The sequence below is a fragment of the Epinephelus moara genome, chromosome 6 (genome assembly GCF_006386435.1).
Source record: "Epinephelus moara isolate mb chromosome 6, YSFRI_EMoa_1.0, whole genome shotgun sequence".
Taxonomy (NCBI): domain Eukaryota; kingdom Metazoa; phylum Chordata; class Actinopteri; order Perciformes; family Serranidae; genus Epinephelus; species Epinephelus moara.
The window spans coordinates 23,159,353-23,180,840 of record NC_065511.1 but is presented as its reverse complement, the minus strand read 5'-3'; the positions used below and the strand labels follow the sequence as shown (position 1 = coordinate 23,180,840).

The following is a 21,488-nucleotide window of genomic DNA, read 5'->3' as shown; positions in this document are numbered from 1 at the left end:
AAGCATAAAACGTCTTTCAAGCACTTTTATCAAACGTTAAGTGTCACACTTAGTGCTCTTAAGTGGACTGCCTCCAGACGTGCTGTGTGATAGAGCGCAAGCCTCCATCAGACTTGTAGCTTTATACCTGAGATAAGATAAGAATATACAAGCAGCTAAGCTAAGCTAACTCCGCTCATGTTTAAGTGCTCTTTCATATTGCCTCACGGCCCTGGTTTCCAGTAATTATGGCTGTGAAAGCAGCAGTTCTCTGTGCGCTCTGCTGAGCTGCCCTCTGCACCATAGCCTTTTGATCTCTGCTTGTGCCATGGATGAATTACGTTCCAGAATTTCACACTGGGGAACAGTGTTTCAGACACACACAGCTAGTCTGTCAGGTCACTAAAGTGCACACATGGCAGCTTCGGTCCAAAAGGAAGAAGCACAGATGTTGCAGTCTCGCCGACCGTGGCCTCAAAATCTCTGCGTGACATATTTCCGTGTCTGTGATGTGTCACAAATAAAAATTATAATTCATGGTTTGCACCATGCGGCTTTAAAATTCTTGTCTTGTAGCTAAATTCTCAAAAGTAATTCATCATAAGCATACCCTCATCCTTTTTCTTTTTTTTTCGACCAGTAATTTTCTTTGAGAATAATTCAACAAAAATATGAATGAGCTTTGCATGATTTTGGAGCTCCAGTAATTGGCCCATGTGCTACTTTTTTTTTTCATCTGTTCATCTTCAGCTTTCAACTTTGTCCCTTTTTTCACGGGAAGTTGCATCTCATATGCCAAAGCATTACAGGCAGTGGCCCTTTGGCAGTGATCCATTTTATATGTCCAGGCTTCCTTCACATCGTCTGAATATCGTGGAGTCTCCTCTGCTTCCTGCACCCAGCAGGAGTGTATTTTTAGGAATCCTCAGGAAAACACTTGGTGTTGACCCTGGGATGACCCACTGTCCAGTTCCAGGACTGTGAGGAACTTCACAGCTTGGAATTAAGCCTGTTCTTGCTGTGTCAAGAATTCTCGTGGTCTTTGAGACTGGCAATCCCAACCGGCTGCAGGAGACAGTCAGAGAGTTACACAACAACACAGAGAGAGAGAGCGAGACCGCAGATAAAAGAGGTTCAGCCACTTTGAATATGCAGCAGCTCTTTTTTTCTCTTCATGTCAGATTTAAGATATTTAGTGTCAGAAACTGAGCAGCAGTCTGCAAAGCCAAGACATTTTTCATCCAAAGCCTTAAATATTTTATAGTAAGGAGGAACAGTATCAATTATGCAAACAAGCGGTGTCTCCTGGGACCTGAGGTTTGGCAAGTGCCATTGAGAATAGTTAGGCTATAGCAGATGAGTTATTAGGGGCTCTGCCTGTGAGCTTGCCTGTCTACCTTGGTTATTTGTTGCATCCTACTGCACTGAACTCTGTATTTTGGCGGCCTGTGACCGACAAGCCTGATTCTCCCTGAGGGCTGAATGCAATAATAGTACAGTACAACAGCCGCCCGTCTCTGTTTGCCCAGTATGCCGCGCAGATGGACGTGTTGAGAGTTCATGCTACATTACCAGCTGATTGGTCACGGCTGCAAAAGCTCCTCTTATCGTGGTCAGTCATACGGATCCGTACTTCTCTGTGTAAGTTACCCATAGGGAGCAGTAACTAGTGGACGGTAGAGCCGTGGTTTTGACCCTGAACCTGTTCTTATCCTGCTGGAAGACATGTTCAGGAAACCAGCAGGCAGCTCATCCACCAGCCCAGAAGCCCTTAACAGCAGGAGGAGTACCTCAGGTTTAAGTGAGCAGCCAAAAAGTCATTGTGGATTAGACTGACAGCATCATTCAAGTATGTACTGCGGTGATTCCCAGGTAGTACGCGTTTTCTAATGGTTATGTGAAAAGCTCAATCTACTCAGGTAAATTCAACTAACTCAAATACAAATTAAAATTTGTAGTTGATTGGATAGAATATGTACACGTTTGTGTTAAAGAGGAAAATAAACAGCCGATATGAGTAAAAATGGGTGTGGCTCTTTAGCAAATTAAATGTTTAAATTGCTTATCAACCTGAGCCAGGTGTCACAACGTGTTGCAATTTACAGAGAGTGAAAACAAGCCAACAAGCAAGCAAAGTTGAAATGTGCAGCTAACATGTTAAAAGTAATAGATACATGAAATAGTGAATATGAATAAAGATATACATTTTTGAAGTAGTGTTGATTTTTAGCTAAATGCATGGATAAAACATTAAGATACTTAGCTAAAAGTAATCAATAAACATTTGAAATGGTTAGGTAAGACCTTAGACCAGTGGTTCTCAACTGGTCCAGCCATGGGGCCCAGATTTCTCCTTAGTCATTAGGTCCACACGGCTTAATACATTCAGCACCATACTTGCAATTGGACATGTTATCAAGCTAGTTTGCTGTCTCTGTCAAGTAGTTGTCCTTTAGTCACTCACTCCACAGCAGTAAACAGCACTTAGCTAATAATAAAAGCTCTGTGCCGGAAATTCACTGTACTTTAAAATAAAGTGTGTTTTTTACATGTTAGCGAGTCACGGCCCAAACAGAATTGACCTGCCACCAGCTTTTGGACCGTGACCCACCAGCTTTTGGACCGTGACCCACCAGCTGGGAACCACTGCCTTAGACTGTAAAAGAAGTGGACGTAGTCACCGTGACGTTACCCAGTGGTTTGTGGATTACCAATTTGAAACCTCGAGTTTGGCAAATTGGCTGTTGCCATCTTGGATTTTTGAAGCCAAAAGTGACCTTGTTTAATTTAGAGGGTGGAGCTTTGGAGGAGATGGGGGTAGATCCAACTGTGAACCCGAGGACACCACTATGGCAGTGAGTAGTCCGTGAAAATGTAGCCAAGCTCTAAAGTATACCCTGCTTTCACGTCTTTTTTACTCTAAATGGGACCATAATTTACAAAATAAACATCGTGTTGTGTTGGAGGAGACATGAAACTAGCAATGGAGACCATAAGCTCACTAGAAAAAAAGTTTAATGAGGTGATAAATCAAGTTAGACTTAAGGTCATTTCTGCTGGCTGTTAATAAGAATGCATGTTTAAGGCACTTCTGCTTCGGCTTCACTGTTCAGACCCTGGCTAAAACTTATGGGTACACAGTTGAAATAATTAAACTTAACTGATAAATGTTTGAGCATCTACCACCAGCAGTACAAATCCAAGCTTTACTAAAGCAACCTACACACTGACAATTTGATTTTTTATTCCATTTACCTTATAATCCATTCATAAGAACATATTTGGCACAAGACGTGTGTTGATGAAGAGGTACTTGAGCTCATCTGATTTGGCTGTGGAGGTACATCAGACAGAACATTTTGGGAACCACTCTACATATAAAGCTTGGCCAGTGTTGCTGCTCTTCCACACTGGCGCGCAGCTGTCCTTCCCCAGCATGGTTTGTTTACATTTCTCAGTCACCCACAGGAGCACTGTAACGCCTGTAGTTCCACCAGCCTCCAACCACAGAGCCTCGCCCCTATGAACTGCCAGGCCTGGTTTTCAAAGCTGTGACTCAAATCCCTTTCAGCTTAACAACACGAGCAGTGAAAACAGTGGTGTCGGTGGTTATCTCACAGGTGAGAGCAATTATAACTGACGTCTCAATACAAAACAGACAGCTGGTAATCTGACACTGACTATAGTACACAAAAAGCGCCCTTACAGGTGAGAGTGATTGTGTTGAAATGGTTTTTCGCCCAGTAGAAGCAGACAAGGCGGAGAGGTGCACAAAGCCATGTTGACTGTAACTGACAACCAGTTTGAAGACTTGTGTTGTACTAATCCTCTGGTTACACGAGGTCATCATCACAGCTGATCAGTTTCGAATACTGCTCAGCTTGACACTTGTGGAGAGTACCTACACGTTAGTGGTGGAGTTGCTTCAGATTGTAATGGGATTGGCGTTGCAGCAACCTCACCCACAACCTGGCATTCTCAGATCCACTGTGTTGTTTAAAGGGCCTGTGGAATGTGGAACAAATCCCCTCAGCTTTATCGGCCTGGGCGCGCTCCCCATTGGCCAGGCTTAAGAGCCAGGGGCCTGCGCGGGAGCTTACAGAATTTCACATGGAGGCCAGAAACAGAGGAACATCCTGTTTGAGTCTAACCGCCTGTCCCACACTGGCTTTGATATGCCGGCACTTTGTCCACTCACTTCTTTCTTGTTTGTCAGGGTGTGTGTAGTTGTAAGAGTGTTTGAAATCCTGATTTCTTATGTCCCATCTAGTTTAAGTCTGGTGCTGCAATATATAAATGATTATAAATTGATAAATAACTTGGTTGGAACACTTGTTTAAATAGTTTACTTAGCATATTCAGCAAAACATTTGCTGTGTTTTGGGCTGTTATGCAAAAAAAAAAGATATTCAAAGACGTCACCTTGGACACTGGGAAATTGTGACGGGCATTCTTCTCAATTTCCTGACATTTTTTAGATTAAATGTTTAATCGATTAATTAAAATAGTGATTAATACAGTCAAATATGGATATAATCATAAGTGGCAGTTTTTTTCCATTAGCTTCTTTGCATATGATATCAAATTGGTGCACTGAGGGCAAAGACTACCAATGCTGCACAAATGCCTAATTTGTGCTATTTGCAGGCTTTCCAGTCAATCAAATTGGAAACAAACGAAGGCCACTTTCGATCCTGAAAATAGTTGGACATGTAGGGGAGAAGTAAAAAGAAAAATAATTTGCTGAGAAGCAGCGACAGATGTAGATCGTTTTCAGTCTGAAGGAGCAGAGTCAAATGATTACAAACACAAACATTAAAGCGTTGTGTTAAACACACCTCAAGTTGGATGCTGTTACAAAATGTTGTGACAATTTCTCCGTGTTTTTAGATACAACCCAGATTTTTAACGGCATTTCACCAAACCCTTGAGAATGATTGACCTAGTAGGTTGAAAATAGTGGCTAAAGTCAGCTAACGTTTACTAGTTACGTTAGCTAGTTACGTTAGCCTGATGTCAATGGTACATCCATATGCAGAGTTGAAAAATTATAAAGAAATAAAGTTAGGTTATTACAACGTGTTGTGACAACTTCTCCATGTTTTAGCCACAACCCAGATTTTTAACACTTTACACAGGACCCGTGGGAACGGTTGGCCTGGTAGGTAAACTTAGCTAATGTTTACTAGTTACGTTAGCTAGTAACGTTAGCTTGACATCAGCATCCATATGCAGAGTTGAAAAATTAAAGAAATAATGTTAGCTAATGTTTGATAGTCACATTAGCTAGTTATGTTAGCTTGACATTAGCATCCATACGCAGAGTTGAAAAAATAGAGAAATAAAGTTAGCTAGCATTTTACGTTAGCTAGTTGCGTTAGCCTGACATCAGCATCCATTATGCAGAGCTAAAAAATTAAAGACATAAAATAATACTCAAGCAATTGTACTCATCCGTCAAAAAAAAAGACAGCAGTTATGTCACTTATGGATCCAACTGCACACAAAATAGTTACAGTATAGTTGACTCTTGAACGCTTTTAATAGCTCGCCATGTAATGTTAGTAACGTAAGGGGGTGTGGAGAAGGGGGGTAATTTGTAATGACGATCAAGTCCACACCGGGCAAATTGGTCAAGTTATGGGGGTTGTATTGATCACATCCAACACCAACAGCAGTTTCAATTTTCTGATGATACCTGCTGCCTGCTGATTCATCCAACCCTTAAATGTAGTCACGTTCGTCTATTTCTAATTCACGCAGTAAATGGATTTATCACTTCTGCCCTCCATCTGAATTTCACGCATCATAATAGTCATGTGATTGCAACCAAGCTATTATTTTACATAGTAAGTTAAAATAGTTTAATTCATTTTTCATAAGTAGTATGCCTCATCATGACATGTAAACTTGAGACATGAACCTCTAAAGACTTATATGATTTTACCTGTTAAAATCCCAGAACAAAATAAAGTATACATTTTTCACTGCTAAAAGAACACCTTTGACTAAACTTTTGTTAGAGCAGATCATTAAATGTTTGAGTGCATAAAACACATGACAGTGGTCATATTTAAGTCCACGCAGAGACTATTGCATTACACCACCAAGCGCTGTTACCTCAGAATTAAAGCAGCATGCTCTCTGTGGTGCAATCATCATGTGTGTGGCAACACATTTTAAACTTCAGTTTTTTGTGTTTCTGAACCATGACAGCCACTCTGTGTTTCTCTCTTTCCAGTAACTGATCAAATACATTAACAGGATTATGATCTACTACCTCTATAATTCAACACATTTGCCTAACCCAGATTCGTGAGTGCGATTCCAGTCACTGGTATGAAGCACATGGTTTCCAAGTCCCTACAGTAGCTGCCTGTGTGACAGCTGAGAGGAGGGCACTCCATTACATCAGACTCCTATCAAAGCCCACTTTAATGAAGGCAAGCTGATTACAGCACCGGTGACAGATGCAGGGTGGTCAGCCAGTGATGCTAATCTTTGTTTATGCCGTCCAGCAGGTCATAATCAAAGTGAGAGAAAGATCAGTGAGAGGGTGAGGAGGGGCATGCAGACTTTAGGAGATAGTCTCTCCTGATTGAAGGCGAGCGGGTGACTTTCAGTGGTTTACGTGCTGCTCTTACATAGACAGGCAAGCATGCTCATCTCTCCCCACAGCTGTTGTTATACTAGGACCGAAGAGGCTTCGCCCCAGTGATTCATGTCCTGCCAAGGGAGAGGTTTTGCCTCCTGTTTGACCTCAGAGAGAGTCCCTCTACCCTGAAAGGGCCATATCTGGGCCATCTTGGCCACATGGGGCTGGTCCAGATGACAGGATGGCATTCTGCTCTGATCTCATTTCCATTCATAGAAAGACATGTCAGGGCACATACATACCCTAATTAGTGGACAAAGGCACATTTTAGCTGTCTAGTAATGGCAGGGATTGAAAAGGTAAGGTTGAGGCTGAACTTGAAAATGCTCCAAACCCTTATTGAGAGTCCTTGGCTTAGTCATGACAACAGCGCACTGTTAGAAACCAAATCATTAAAACCTCCTTTAAGCTTGTGTTTATATTATGATGGACATTATTAGGCAGGCTAACTCCAACTCAGCAGTATATGCTGTTTGTTTTAATATTGCTACTCAATACTAGCTGAGGCCAATCTGCTCTGTTGACTCTGAGCACCATAATTACCCCGACTTGGACTGAAAACTGACGCCTGATGAACCAGAGGGAGAGAAAGCTTTCCGTTCACCCGCCAGGAGACCAACATATTGTTCTTTTACTGTCTTGCAAGAGAAGAGACAGAAGTTGTGCAACTGGCCTTCGCTCTTTAGCTCCCCATATTTTCAGCCCCTTCCCCCTTCTCTCCACCCCTCATCTCTTTTACTCTGCCTCTCTTCAGTGTAACCGCTCACATCTGGTTTTGAGTCAAGGCCAGGTTGGTTTCTTCTGGAATGGAGGGCTTTTATTTCTCAATGGCCCCACTCCCTCTCCAGTTTCATTCTGTGGTGAAGAGTATGCAGTTTGTTTACGAACTGGTGTTCCTTTCTTTATATTGATTCTACTCAATCCCCATTTTCATCATCGGGGAACCCCACAATCATCCCCAATTTATGGCCGGTAGGAGAGGGAATGCTGGTTGGCTGGTGGTCGTCAAGGCTTTCCTGTGGCGCCCTCCGTGTCAGTTCCAGGTGACTTTGTATTTCTAGAAACTGTGTACATCCTGGAGAACTCCCACTGTTTGCCGCACAGTGTTTGTCTCCCAAGACACTCTCGGCATTGAATCAAAGAAATAACTGAGACTGTTGGTCTGGTTTGGACAAAGAACTGCACGGTACGATACACAGGCGAAAAGAAGAGACACAAACATGAAATAAATTGAAAGTTGTCGCACCTACTGTACTGCTAAAGTTGTTTTTAAACTAATCACACTTTTATATAAAAAATTAAGCTATCTGAAGTATTTCAGAAAACCACACAAGCATCCAGAGAGTATTCTGTGTGTTTTTTTAGCATATGTTTGTACTTGGATACGCGTCCAGACATCTGATCAAGTTGCCATATTTCATACCCCGAGGCCAGAGGAACTGTGTAAACAATCTTCATGTTAGCCTCCACTGTTTTTGAAGATGGGATTTTCAAAATCACTTGTGCATCGTGTGAAGAATGGACTAAAAGAAGCGTGTGTACTTATATTTAGGGGGTGAGCTATAGAAGGGGGGGATGTGAGAACAAAGATGTGCAGTGTTTTCCAGTGGGAGGATGGGTGGTAGGCAGGCAGAGAGAGAGAGACTGCTGGGGGATGTCTGATGTCACCTGGTAGGGAGCTATGAAAGCTTCCCCTGGTTACCCTATCCCACATAAAAGTCTGGCAGTAGGCTGAGGCTTTAGGGAAGCTTGGCAGAACTGCTGCATTAAACAGGAACAAACATCACACACCTCTCTGTCTGTCTCTTATGTCAAGGCGCCTGGGAGTCAGAACCTGTTTACATGGAACACTGTCAGTGCATATTTTCAATGCACCTTTTTTTTAAAGGCAGTGGAGATCTAATACCTTATCATTTCCCTGTCATTCTTGTCGAAGCGTCCACCCCACACATGCAGTTTTCCATCTGTCTCCCCTAATATCACACACACTGTGTAGATGTGTATATCACGGGCTTCAGGTGTACACCACCGGTGGAAAACACTTTGCTCTAAAATGCTAACACATTTTGCGCAGCCTGCAGAGCTGTTTGTGATCTGATAGTGAAAGAATGAGAGCAGCTAGATGCCAGAAAGCAGTTAATTACACATGTGGTGGGCAGATTTGAGCCCGACACCGTGGGCGATGTGGATGGAGATGCCATGTGTTTAGACGTTAAACTGCAGACTGCGGTCGGACCCAGCCTGCTCTCTCATTAGCTCCCCCGATGGATGTAATGAGCATGGAGGTGGTGGTGGTGGTGGTGGTGAGGGGAGAGCCATGTGTTCAACACAAGCCCTGCTGGTCCCCTCCTCATGCACTCAGCAAGACGTCTCCTGATATCAGGATTTTAATTAGAGACGAGATTCACTTTTGGCAGCTGGTTGATTGACTCGTTTCATTATATTTAACGCTGAATCCTGTCTTTCATTTAGAGGTGCTCATACCTTGCTCTGCACCCTCATGGGAAGGAGGATAAGAAGAATCAATGGTTGTCTTTGATGTTCCTCTGAGCTGCAGAACAGTGCGTCTGTGTGAACTCCCTCTTCCTTACATACTGCCCTTCATTAAGGGACTGCGGTACAAAGAGGGGAGATGAAAGCATCCAGAGCAGAAAGGAAACAACAACTTGGCTGCAGAAACCACAAAAGATGGAAACTGTGTGTGTGTTTTTGCTTGGGTATGCACACATACACTCGTCTGTTTTCTAGCGTGTGTATTTGGTGATTAAAGACTGCAGCTTGTTTGGGGCCCAGGGAGCAGTACCAGTTGTCTCCACCTTTCCCAGAAGCCTTCCAGATTCTGTAAAAAAAAAAAAAACACCTCCACCTCTCCCACTGAGCTCACAGGGACCGGCGTACGCAATAGATAGGCCATATCTCCCCTTTAACAAACCACATCCTCCTCTTCTTCTTCTCCTCTTATCTGCTTCTCTCCTCTCCCATCTTTGTTTCTCTTATCTTCCCTCCTTTTCCCCTTTGTGCCCTCTTTCCTCTGCTCTGTTCTTTCTCTTTTATTCATCCCGCTTACTTCCTGCCCCTCTCCTGTTTCCCTCTCCCCAAGGCCCGACTCCCATACTCCCATTCTTTTCTCTGTTTTCTCTCAATGTCTCCGGTGGCCAATTTGCAGGGGGTGTCCGAGCCATGACCCTGAGACTCAAGCGGCTCCCCCCGTCAGTGGTGAAGGTCAGGGCCAGATTACAGGCTGGAGGTATCATCCTCTGAAGTGAGGAATAATCACGGGCTCTGAGATTGTTAAATAGAACCACAGGCCCTGGCGCTGTCATTACTCTGAGAAAGAGGGGAAGGGGAAGGGGAATAAGGGGGGCTCGTTCACCTAAACGCATGCAGATGTTCCGACTCTTGCTTGAGCCCCGGCTCTGTTGAAGGTACATGGAGTTCTTTTGTTTTCAAGCATCTATCTGTTTTTTATTTGTCTCGTTTCACTGGGCCTCCTTGATTCAATCTGGTGGGATTTTATTTCAAAGTGTATGTGGAGCAGCTTAGAGGACTGAGATGACGTAAATAAGATGAATCATTTGTTGTTTAAATACTTGTGGTTTAGGGGCTGTGCTGCACTTAATTTTCATTGTTTCCACAATCCAGTTGTAATTAAAGAATGGCTGTGTGTGTGTGCACACACACATGGAGACCCTGTTGCCTTTGCCTCAGTGTGCCTCGGCATTAGCACATGTGTGGGACGGTTGTGAACACTGTGGTTCTGTTTTATGCAGGATATAGATTATTCACATATGACAGCACAGCTTCCCCCCCCTTCCACTCCTTTGTCCTGCTTTTGTTTTATGGCCATGGAATTGTGTATTTAATCAGTCCCATCCTATCTGTATGGAAATTTCCATCTGGCAATTATTCTCCATTCAAAATAAATACACACACGTTGCTGAGAGCTCATTGTGAGGTTTGTTTTACATAAAGTCTTTTTTTAATGAGAAATACAACAAAATCTTTCCCCTAAACTCCAGGCTGCTTCCATCAAACTCTCCTCGCTGGGTTCCATGTCAAACAGGATGAGAATAAACAGGTTGGCTAAGAGTGAGAGAGAGAGAGCTGAGACGATGAAGTGCATTATGGGTTTTTTGATGGATGTGAGGGGTCCGTTTGAAGGGCTTGGAGGAATCTTGAAAGCTTGGCTCTGGCTGCGCTCACTGCGTCCCAGACAGTGAAACACAATAAGCGTGCAGATGTTCAAAGTGTTTGGCCGCGCTGGAGCCTCCAGTCTTCTCCTCTCATCTGAGTAGGAAATGCTTTAGCTGGAACTGTTTGTTTTCTCTGTGTCTGTGGTCTGAACTGTAGATTCACTTACATCTCTAACACTTCCCCCCTCCTTATTTCTCTCCTTGTCCCAGGAGTTTCCAAATGGTGAGCTGAAGGAAGGACAATTCACAGATCAACACTGTCCCCTAGAGGGTAGGTTGAGAAAGATGTCTTCTCAGTCATTGATGAGCTTTATGCTGAAATAATACCTGAATATTTTATGCTGCTGAAAACAGATCTGACCTCATATGACAGATGAGCATGTATGTGCTATTAGTATGTATGATTCTATAAATTAAACAAGCCCAACACTGGTGCAGTGAGATGTGTGTGATAACACTGTTTGCATTTATTATTTAAAGACACTTGCATGTTCAATTTGCAAAAGTAGCAAAATCCAATATCAAGTAGGACTGCGACAGTATGAGATTTCCAGGATAGGATCATCATCTCATAAATATTGTGGTGTATTTCATGCTGTGCTGGTATTACAGCATTACAGAAATATTTGAAACTTGAAACCATTTTTAAATTAAAGTATTCTCCATTCAGTTGCATTTTTTTCAATACCGTAGATAAGCAAATGTACACGGTATGATAACCGTCACCGGTTCAAGATTTTCTTTGGAAGTGTAGCTAGTGAGCCACACAAAATGTTGCCAAATTTTTCCATAGTTTTTTGTGTCTAACTTGAACATGTCCTCCTGTGTTGACAGTGGTTCTTCCTCCAGAGAAGGCAGAGGGCTGTGAGAGCTACCTGCAGTACCTGCACTCAGAGGATGGAGAGCGGGAGATACTTCGAGACTCGACCAAAGCTCCTGGGAAGAAACGCATCAGTCTGGACGTAAGTAGTTACGTAAATTGACAGCATTGTAATGCTGTAATGTGGTTTAACTCTCAATTACAGTATAACACACATTTTTATAACATGAATAAGACAACAACGGGGTGGCATAGGGACTCATCTTGGAGCAAAACTAGGGTTCCATGTCTGACCTGGGCCAGTTCTTCTGGATGGAGCCTGTCTGGCCAACTTTGGCAAAAACATCCAGCTCTGGTGTGTTGGACTAGGACTGGGTATTGGTACTTGATTCATTTCAAGGAATACTATGCAGGATTTTCTGAAAAATAAATGTATAGACTCCCTCTTAATCGTCACTAATGACGCACTAGTAGTGTGTGGCAATGTATTCAACTGCAGAGACCCTGCCCTCTGCCTGTATTGTCTTATTTTCTTCTTATTTTGTTGTTGGGGATGTTTCTGGGCACAGCCTGCAGGTGAGGTCGGGACTTTATAAAAAGGTAGCAACCAGGTGCCAGACTGTAAGCAGCACATATCTAAGAGAAAGCGATGAAAATTGCAAACACAGTGCTGAAAAAATACAAATATAGCAAGGTAAATTGCCCAGTGGAGTGAATCTAGGGTTGGTTTTCACTTTCTCTTTTCCTGACAATACTTTTTACAAACAAAAACGACAATTCCTGTATAGTAAACCTTGCAGGTATTGATGAAAATAACGCATTACTAAGTAGCAGTAGCAGAAACTCCTCCAGTCAAACAATACCTGCATTTGATCCTCTCTGTACCCAGATCTAGGACAAAAAACCCCAAAACAATGCAAGTGTTCTTTGGTTTAATGTGACGTGTGATCAGCCCACCACCGCAGCCGCAACAACCCATACACTCTGTAGTGTGGAGAAGTCGAGCACGCTGTGTTTGACTGAGTTGGAAGTGCAGCATGCTGAGATGCCACCAAAACATTCAAAAGTATGACTATATTCCATGCCTGTTGTGTCTGGTTGCTTTTAAAGCAACTGAATGCTTCCACTGACATGATGGGTATCGAATGAAGAAGAAAAAGAAAGGTATTAAATAAGTACTCTATTGTTATCTGTATCACTTTAAGGTTACTGGTATTGGTATTAATATCCTAATTTTTTAAACGATACAGAGCCATAACTGGAACTCTAGATCTGAAATTATTGGAAACTGCAGTAACAACTTGCGTGTCTTATTTGCAACAGTGAACAGATTAACAAACCCTCCAGCTCAACTGCCATTGGAACTGATCTCCACATCTAAGTGTAATGAGTTTGCAGTATACTTTTGCGACAAGGTTCAGACCATTAAAAATGCCATCAATTCCACAACGCCAATAACAACCCTGCAGCCACCTAGACACTTAGAGCTGACTCATTTTGCACCTGTAACTGACAAAACTGTCCAAGAGATCATCACCAGTCTGAGTTCATCTACATGCTGCCTCGATGTGTTACCCACTAGATTTCTAAAGTCTGTGCTGAGCAGTTTGTTACCACCACTCGCTCACATAGTTAACATGTCACTACAATCTGGAACATTCCCAAAGGCCTTGAAAACTGCGGTCATAAAGCCTCTCCTAAAGAAGAGCAGTCTTGATGCCACAGTACTGAACAACTACCGGCCCATTTCAAATCTGCCGTTTTTAGGCAAAGTCCTTGAGAAAGTTGTTTACCAACAGCTTACTGACTTTCTCCTAATGAACAACTCCTTTGATGTTTTCCAGTCAGGTTTTAGACCCCATCACAGCACTGAGACCGCTCTTATTAAGGTGACAAATGACATCCGCCTGAACACTGATGCAGGCAAAGTCTCAGTTTTAGTCCTGCTAGATCTGAGTGCTGCTTTTGACACTGTCGATCATGAGATCCTTTCACAGAGACTAGAGGACTGGGTGGGCATCTCTGGCACTGCCCTAAATTGGTTGAAGTCCTATCTAGAAGACAGGAAGTACTTTGTTGAAATTGGTAACTGTGTCTCAGACCACATGGCCTTGACCTGTGGGGTGCCCCAAGGGTCAATCCTGGGACCCCTTCTGTTCAATCTCTACATGCTGCCTTTAGGCCAGTTAATACAAAGTAATAATGTGTCCTACCACAATTATGCAGACGACACTCAGATCTATGTCTCACTGACAGCAGGTGAATATGGACCAGTGGATTCACTCTGTCACTGCATCCAACAGGTCAGTGTGTGGATGCAAAACAACTTTCTCCAGCTAAATTCAGACAAGACTGAAGTCATCGTATTTGGTCCACAGAAACAAAGAGAAAGTGTCAGCAGTCACCTCCAGTCTCTCTCTCTAAAACCTACAAATCAGGTTAGAAATCTCGGGGTAATAATGGACTCAGACTTGAACTTTAACAGCCACATCAAATCAATAACATCAGCAGCTTTTTACCATCTAAAAAACATTGCCAAAATCAAAGGTATAGTGTCTAAACCTGACTTGGAGAGACTTATCCATGCATTTGTCTCTAGTAGGTTAGACTACTGTAACGGCCTGCTCACTGGCCTCTCCAAACGGGCCGTAAGACAGCTGCAGTACATCCAGAATGCTGCTGCTCGGGTCCTGACCAGAACCAGGAAGTACGAGCACATTAGTCCTGTGCTCAGGTCTCTACACTGGCTTCCTGTGGCTCAGAGAATAGACTTTAAAGCAGCTCTGCTTGTGTACAAGTCTCTCCACGGCCTAGCACCAAAGTACATCTCTGACATGTTAGTGCCATATGAACCATCTCGGACTCTGAGGACCTCAGGGACCGGCCTCCTGCTGGTGCCCAGAGTCAGGACTAAACATGGGGAATCAGGATTCCAGTTTTATGCAGCTAAAATCTGGAACAGTCTTTCTGAAGATGTGAGACAGGCCTCTACTCTGACAATGTTCAAATCTAGGCTCAAAACAGCTCTATTTCACTGTGCATATGACTGAAAGGATCTTATCTGCACTCTTCTCTTTTAAAGTTCATTTTATAATGATTATTTATGTTTTTATTTTGTATTGTGATTTTAATGCATTTTCTTGTTCTGTAAAGCACTTTGAATTACTTTGTGTACGAATTGTGCTCTACAAATAAACTTGCCTTGCCTTGCCTTGCCTTGCCTAGATTACCTATTATTAATGGGGGGTGTGTATCTGTGTTAGCTCTGTGGTGGGCTGTGAATCTGAACTTGGAAAAAAGGCTCAAGCATTGTGCGAGAGACGGTAAATGAAATTAAAGGGTTGCCTTATGGGACAGGATTTTCTGGGGTCAGAAAGAGGTCTCTCCGAAGCCATTTACTAAGAGCCAAGAGAACTGGGTGTTAAACATGTTTTGTGTTCCAGTGAGTGAAAATGATTTAAACATAGGTTAGAAAATAAGTGCATGGTGTGTAACCTCTAGCCTAGTCACAGCTGTACGCCTTCACCCTGTGCACAGAACATCTGTATGTTGACACTGCTCCAGACCATATCCTGATTGAATTTAGGGACCAATAAATAGAATAAATAGATTGTAATGTTTAGACTTGCGTGTTTTAAAGAACGGCTTAGATCTGCCCTTTGGTGATCACTCCTGGTTATGTGAGCTGAGGAGATATTATAGAACCATAAAGGGCTGCTTCTCTCCCTGGGGTCTCCTCCCTTGTAAATGCACACTGCCTTTCACACAGTGTCAGCTCTCCACCGTGCCTGCAGCAGGGCCTGTATTCCAGATGTTTATTTTTCCAATTATGGCCATGTTACTAGATACATCTGAATCAAAGTTACTGCCAAAAAGTTGTAACTGAGAGTAGAGGTTGCGCTCATTTTTCCTGGAAGAAGGTAGTAATACAAGGTCATAGTGGTTGGGCCTGCCATGCTGACTTATTCCTCTGTGTTTCCCCAACACAAGGGAGATGCAGCTGAATGGATCCTGCTGAGAAGGGATCTGTTTATGTGTTGAAAACCTGAATTTGAGCTGGCCTCTGCTGCATTCCTCTTAAGATGTATGATTCATAAAAAACGAAATTTTAGCGTCCAACACTTTTTTTTCTTTTGTGCAGGGAAAGGCAGTCGGTAAATTTGCTGATAAAGTAAATGCTCATTCACGCAAGGTTTGATTGTGATCAGAGGCAATAGCTTCACGAATCCCTCTTGTTCCCTAAAAACCCTAGCAGTATGAAGAAAACAACACTCATTACCTTTTGAAAAAAGTTTATGAATCACACAGCATCTGAGACCATTAAATCATACATTAAGACGTACTTTGCTGCCCCCTGTTGTCGTTAAGGCTGCTTTGTTTTGTCTTTCACAAACTGTAGAAGTATTATGTCTTTACTTATTTTTGAAAAAAAGATGTAGCGTAAAACCTTCCAGTTGTTTATGTGTATTAACTGTGGCCATGTTTGTATCCACAGGACCTGGAGTGTGACGTTTCTGTGGAGGATGACAACCGTCAGGAGTGGATCTTCACGCTTTATGACTTTGACAACAGTGGGAAAGTTACAAAAGATGTGAGTGTTCATCCTTTTTCTCTTCTATCTGTGCTCCCTGATGTGCTATGTCTTCTTAATATTGACAGTCTTCTCCTTTTATGTATTATTCTCTCGACTACAAACTGTACTAATTGTGTTTTATGTTTCACCGTAGGACATGTCCAGTCTGATGCACACCATCTATGACGTGGTGGATGCCTCTGTGAATCACTCCTGCCATAATAAGAGCAAGACTCTGCGTGTCAAACTCACCGTCACTCCAGAGCCCAGGTGCCACAGAAGAGAAACAGGGACAGGTGAGAATCCTTAGTGCTTATTTGTCTTAGTGGCAGCTTTGGTCTTTAGTGAGCAGTCAACCAGTGTAGCCATTACTGCAGTCTCTTCTTATGACTGTTTGTGGTGACAGCAGTGGCTGGAGGCACTATGCTTTTGGGTTGTTCATTTTTATATTCGTGTTTCAGTCTTGTGAACGTGATATCTGAGCACCTTCACGGGATTTGCTCAAATTTGGCACAAACATCCTCTTTGACTCAAGAATGAACTGATTAGTTTTGGTGGTCAACGGTCACTGTGACCTCACAAAACATGTTTTTAGCTGTAACTCAAGAATTCATGCACTAATTATGATTTAAAAAATTATATAAATGTCTAGTAGGATAAAATAATGAAGTGATCATTTCATATCCAAAAGGTCAAAGGTCAGCTTCACTGTGACATCATTATTTTCTGCAAAAACACTTTTCTGGCCATTAGTTGACTCCATATCTCAGATACAGAAGGGGAGAGATTTGGTCAGATACAGAATTGGTGACAATAATCTCGAGTGCCCACCTTGAAACTGTGCTGATTGTATAAATGTTTTGTGCTGCTGCGTTGCAGATGTGTGTCATTGCAGCACCCTCCATTTTTTGAAGCTTTGTCTACTGTCATGGCTACATATGAATCTGGACAGATGTGGATGTTAACTGCAACTTCACTGAGACATACAAATTATAGTTGTGTTCAGACTGTTCCTCTGTTCACTATAACCAATTCATAGTCTTCAAATATTTCTGGACTTGCCAAATACATGAAATACAAAGAAAGACTTGCCTATTATGGGTCTGTAAAACAGCTAAAGTATGGAGTTTTTTCCTGGTCTGAGTTCTCATACTTTCCCTCTTCAGATCGCTGTCACCAAGAGGAGGGGCGTTCAGCTGACAAGCGGCTGTCCTCCTACGTCAGGTCAGTACACACCAAGCATACTTTGCTGAGAGACTCACCTGCGTGTATTGTAATAATTCTTGTAGTTTAATTGTGCAAATAATGAACAGTCTTCTAATCATGAGGGTTGGGCTCATTTTTAGCAGCAAAGGGCAGAGCAATGAGGCGCCGGCCAGCGAGGGTCAGCATTACTGTGTGGATGAGAACACGGAGAGAAGGAATCACTACCTGGACCTGGCTGGTATCGAGAACTACACCTCCAGATTTGATGGTAAAGGTCTTTATATTGTGTTTTCCAGCTTGGTTGTTGTTGTAGACTCGAATTGCAACGCTCAAAGAAATTATTTGGTCTATTTGGTCAGGTTTATGTATCTCAGTTACATATAAGATTTCCATCCAATGGAGTCAAGTAATTCTAACAAAAAAACCCCACAATTTATGCAATTAAATCAAAGTGATCAAATAGACTTGGAATTTATGTAACTGTGACTCACAGAATTAACCTAATTCACCTTAATCAAGTTTATGTAATTACTGGTTATAAATTTGATGTATTTCAAATATGTTGATGAACATTGTTTTTTAAGTACTTACAATTTATTAACAGTAATTAAATGAACTTTATTAAGTAAGTTGGGTGAATTCTATGAGCTATTGTTACATAAATTCTTACAGTTTATTCATCTCAATTTTTTATGCATTTTAAATATGTAAACCTGGATAAACAGACCAAATGATTTCTTTAAGTGAATGGTTAAAAAAGATACTATGGGGATGCTGAGGGAAAACATAAATTCAAAGTTTTATGTATCGTATTTCTATAAACTACTGACGCTGTGTCTTTTGCCCGTCCCACAGGAATCACCCCTCCCCAGGAGGCTCATGTTCGCAGCTCCCAGAGCCAGAGTCAGAGCCGCTCACGCTCCCAGGAACCAGAAACCCAAGTGGTTCACCAGCGGCGCTCACAAGTCATCAGCGACAGCTACAACCCAACAGAGTCTCGAAGCAAGGGCACACAGTTTGTCAAATCTCCCAAAGGAACCTATAAGGGAGGCGGAGGGAATAACGGGGGCAGCGGAGGTGGCAAATCCACTAAATGTCACGGCTACCACCCGCCTCTGCAAAGCATGCTGCACAGTGGCAACACAGCAGGACACGGGGGTCAAGATGTGTACCACTTGCCACACCAAACCCAACCCTCCGGCCACCACCAGCACCCTTTGCAATACAGTCACAGCAAACGCCTGAGGGCAAAAGCCCGAGAGGCCATGTCCCCATCCAAAACCCCGCTGTCCCCTCAGTCCCACCCCCAGCAACAGCCCCCTGTGCCCTCTGTACTGCCAAGCCTGGAGAGAGAGCAGGCGTCCGGCCCCCCTGGGAGCCCAGGGTTTGTGGTTCCTGTGGTCCAGCGTCATGAGCACCACCATCACCATGAACACCACCACCACCACCACTACCACCATTACCATCAGACATGACCGCGCTCAGTGTGCAGTGACTCAAACTGTACAGGACCAACCACAACCAACCACACCAGTCTGAAGGACTCAACGTCATCCCACGAGAGTGTTTTGCACTCTGTCCAGGATCTTTGTACTCTCTTCTTGCAAGCTATACAGATATATCCTGAGATTAGATGTACTGGGGAATCCTGTAGTATGACGGCTCATGATATTGGAACGGAAAGGTGTTTTTCTGAAGTTATTGTGTAATAACAAAAGATGTGTGGCACGGGTTTGAAGTTTTCATAGATTTTCTGCTGGGACTGCTGCGATCACGTTCGGTAAGGGTACAGATGCCACAAAGGAACAGATCAGAGAACTTTACATGAGACATCCTTCCCTCCTGATGCTGTTGGTTTGACGTCCCCGGAAGCTATATGTCAGAGTAGGTGTGTTGTTCTGTGTGAGACCTTTCCAAAACATGGATCTCAGGTGTAAAGGTGCTGCTGCTCTCAAGCTTTTCACAGAGGCTTCTTCCTCTGGGAGGCCTGATGTGGACTGAGGGGTTTCCTGTTTGGGGGGTGGGAACGAGGGGGTGAGGGCGAGGGTGGGGGGAGTATAAAATCACCACTGCCAGTTTTAATGCAAAAATATCTTGCTATATGTATAAAAAAAATCTATATATGTAAACACATTTTACTGTATAATTATTATACTGTATATGCATATTTCATCATGGGTATAATTATGCATATATGTATTTTGTCTTTTATATATTTTAATAAACGTTATATAGTTCATTTATATTATTGCAGCCAGAGTTTGTTTCTTTCAGCTCATAAAACACTTGATTATGGTGTGTCTGCTGCCATCGTGTGGATAGAAAAAAACAGCAACCACTTAGTATAATGTTATTTGTTGAGAATTAACATTAAATAATCATATTATTATTATTAAAAATAAAACACAATTGCAGTTGAAGAGTAGATAAAAAATATTCTTATTTTAATTTGATTTTTTTTCTTCTTTTTTTTGTCTCAAACAAATTGGTTTGCAATCCAAACAAAGCGTGGACAAACGCTGCTCCCTTCCAACATCCACAAAAATTAATTAAAAACACAAGGCAGCTTTTTTGCCTGGAAGGCCCTGGTGAGCTAAATCAAGGCAACGACCCTTTTATGTCAGCCAGCTTCCTGATGAGGTTGGCTGAAACATCCTCCAAGACAGTGGGAGGGGCGTTACATTATTTAGTCAGGTTGATTATCCTGGATTTATTAAGGAGATCAAGAACGGGCATGAAAGTGTTCAAGGTTGGAGACAGACAGATGATCTTGGCCGGCAGTACCAGCAACTGAAAAGCACTAAATTACTATCAGCTACATAAATATACTGTGGGAGCAGCAGCAACTGTCTACCAGTAATACAAATGTACAAATGTAGTGCTTTTACAGTTACCAGATGGTGTGTGATTGTCTGGCCACAAAAGAGACTAAAACAGAAAGGCCTTATTTTTGAAGGCCGAAGTGTCTCACAGGTTTGTACTTCCCTCTCATTCTCTGAGAAAACTGAGCATTGGCTGTTTTGGTAAACCATATCTTCTCTAACATATGAACAATCAGTCAGTAAATGGTCATAGCATAAGTTTGAATGACTTGAAGAGAGCTTTAATACATGACTGTTGTTAATTTCCCAAAAGGGTTCACACTGTAGACAATTAGCTTCCCCCCAGGTGGTTCTGTATGCCCAGTGCAGGGAAGTCAAGGGAATAGTCTTATTCCTCATTGTAGTGCTTCTACAATCTGCAGCATCTGGCCCCTGGTGCATTAATTAGTTTGTGGTAATTTGATTAAACACAATTTTTAAAAAATAATTAATTAGCAATATGCACCACATGAGGACAATACAAACGGAAATAAGAAAACTACATTAAAGACCTTTAAGGCAGGACCTCGAGAAGAAGTAATAATGTCGATCCAGCCTCTGAACACTTCAGTGCATATTATAATTCAGTTGTGCATATTATATTACAAGCAGAAGACAATTCAACCTAGGAAAAGCAGAGGCGTTACTGGTAACATGACTGTGTGTCCATGGTCATGCACAACTGAAGCAGCTAAATTATATCTGAATATTTTAAAAGTATGTTCCTGAACTCTGAGCATGGCCTGGAAAAAAGGCCTACAAACCTGGGACACTAAAGCTTATTACCAGCCTGTTTCTAGTCAGTTTGAGTCGGCCACTAGGTGGCAACATATAGCCATCAAGCACATACAACATACTGTTCTCCAGTGAAGTGAAATTCAGTTGGGTCACAGGCCAATCTGAGATTTGTTGATATTGTTAAGTGAGTATTAAAGAGAGCATCATTGTAGAGGAGCAAACATGCCCTATGTAAATAAAGGTAAAGAAACAGTGTCTAAATCAGGGGTGTCAAACTCATTTTAGTTCAGGGGCCACATACAGTCCAATTTGATCTCAAGTGGGCTGGACCAGTGAAACCACTGCATAATAACTTATAAATAAAAACCCCTTCATATTTTCCCCTTTTTTTTTAGTGTAAAGAAGTTCATTCTAAAAACAACAACCCGCAATATCCTCAAGAAAATGTGCAAATTCAACAGTA

General features: G+C 42.4%; 1 protein-coding gene across 2 annotated transcripts in view; it reads left to right on the top strand.

The window, feature by feature from the left end:
• Positions 1–19,645, top strand: part of nkd2b (NKD inhibitor of WNT signaling pathway 2b) — a 31,723-nt gene extending 12,078 nt beyond the window's left edge. Inside the window, exons 4-10 of one of the 2 annotated variants that reach the window (XM_050046963.1) lie at positions 11,038–11,098; positions 11,662–11,789; positions 16,143–16,238; positions 16,375–16,516; positions 17,387–17,444; positions 17,567–17,694; positions 18,282–19,645. In XM_050046963.1, the coding sequence (XP_049902920.1) occupies positions 11,038–11,098; positions 11,662–11,789; positions 16,143–16,238; positions 16,375–16,516; positions 17,387–17,444; positions 17,567–17,694; positions 18,282–18,901 (1,233 nt within the window). In that variant the 3' untranslated portion in view covers positions 18,902–19,645. The remainder of the gene's footprint in view (positions 1–11,037; positions 11,099–11,661; positions 11,790–16,142; positions 16,239–16,374; positions 16,517–17,386; positions 17,445–17,566; positions 17,695–18,281) is intronic. The other variant, XM_050046964.1, reaches the window with a different exon arrangement.
• The last annotated feature ends 1,843 nt before the right edge of the window (positions 19,646–21,488 follow it).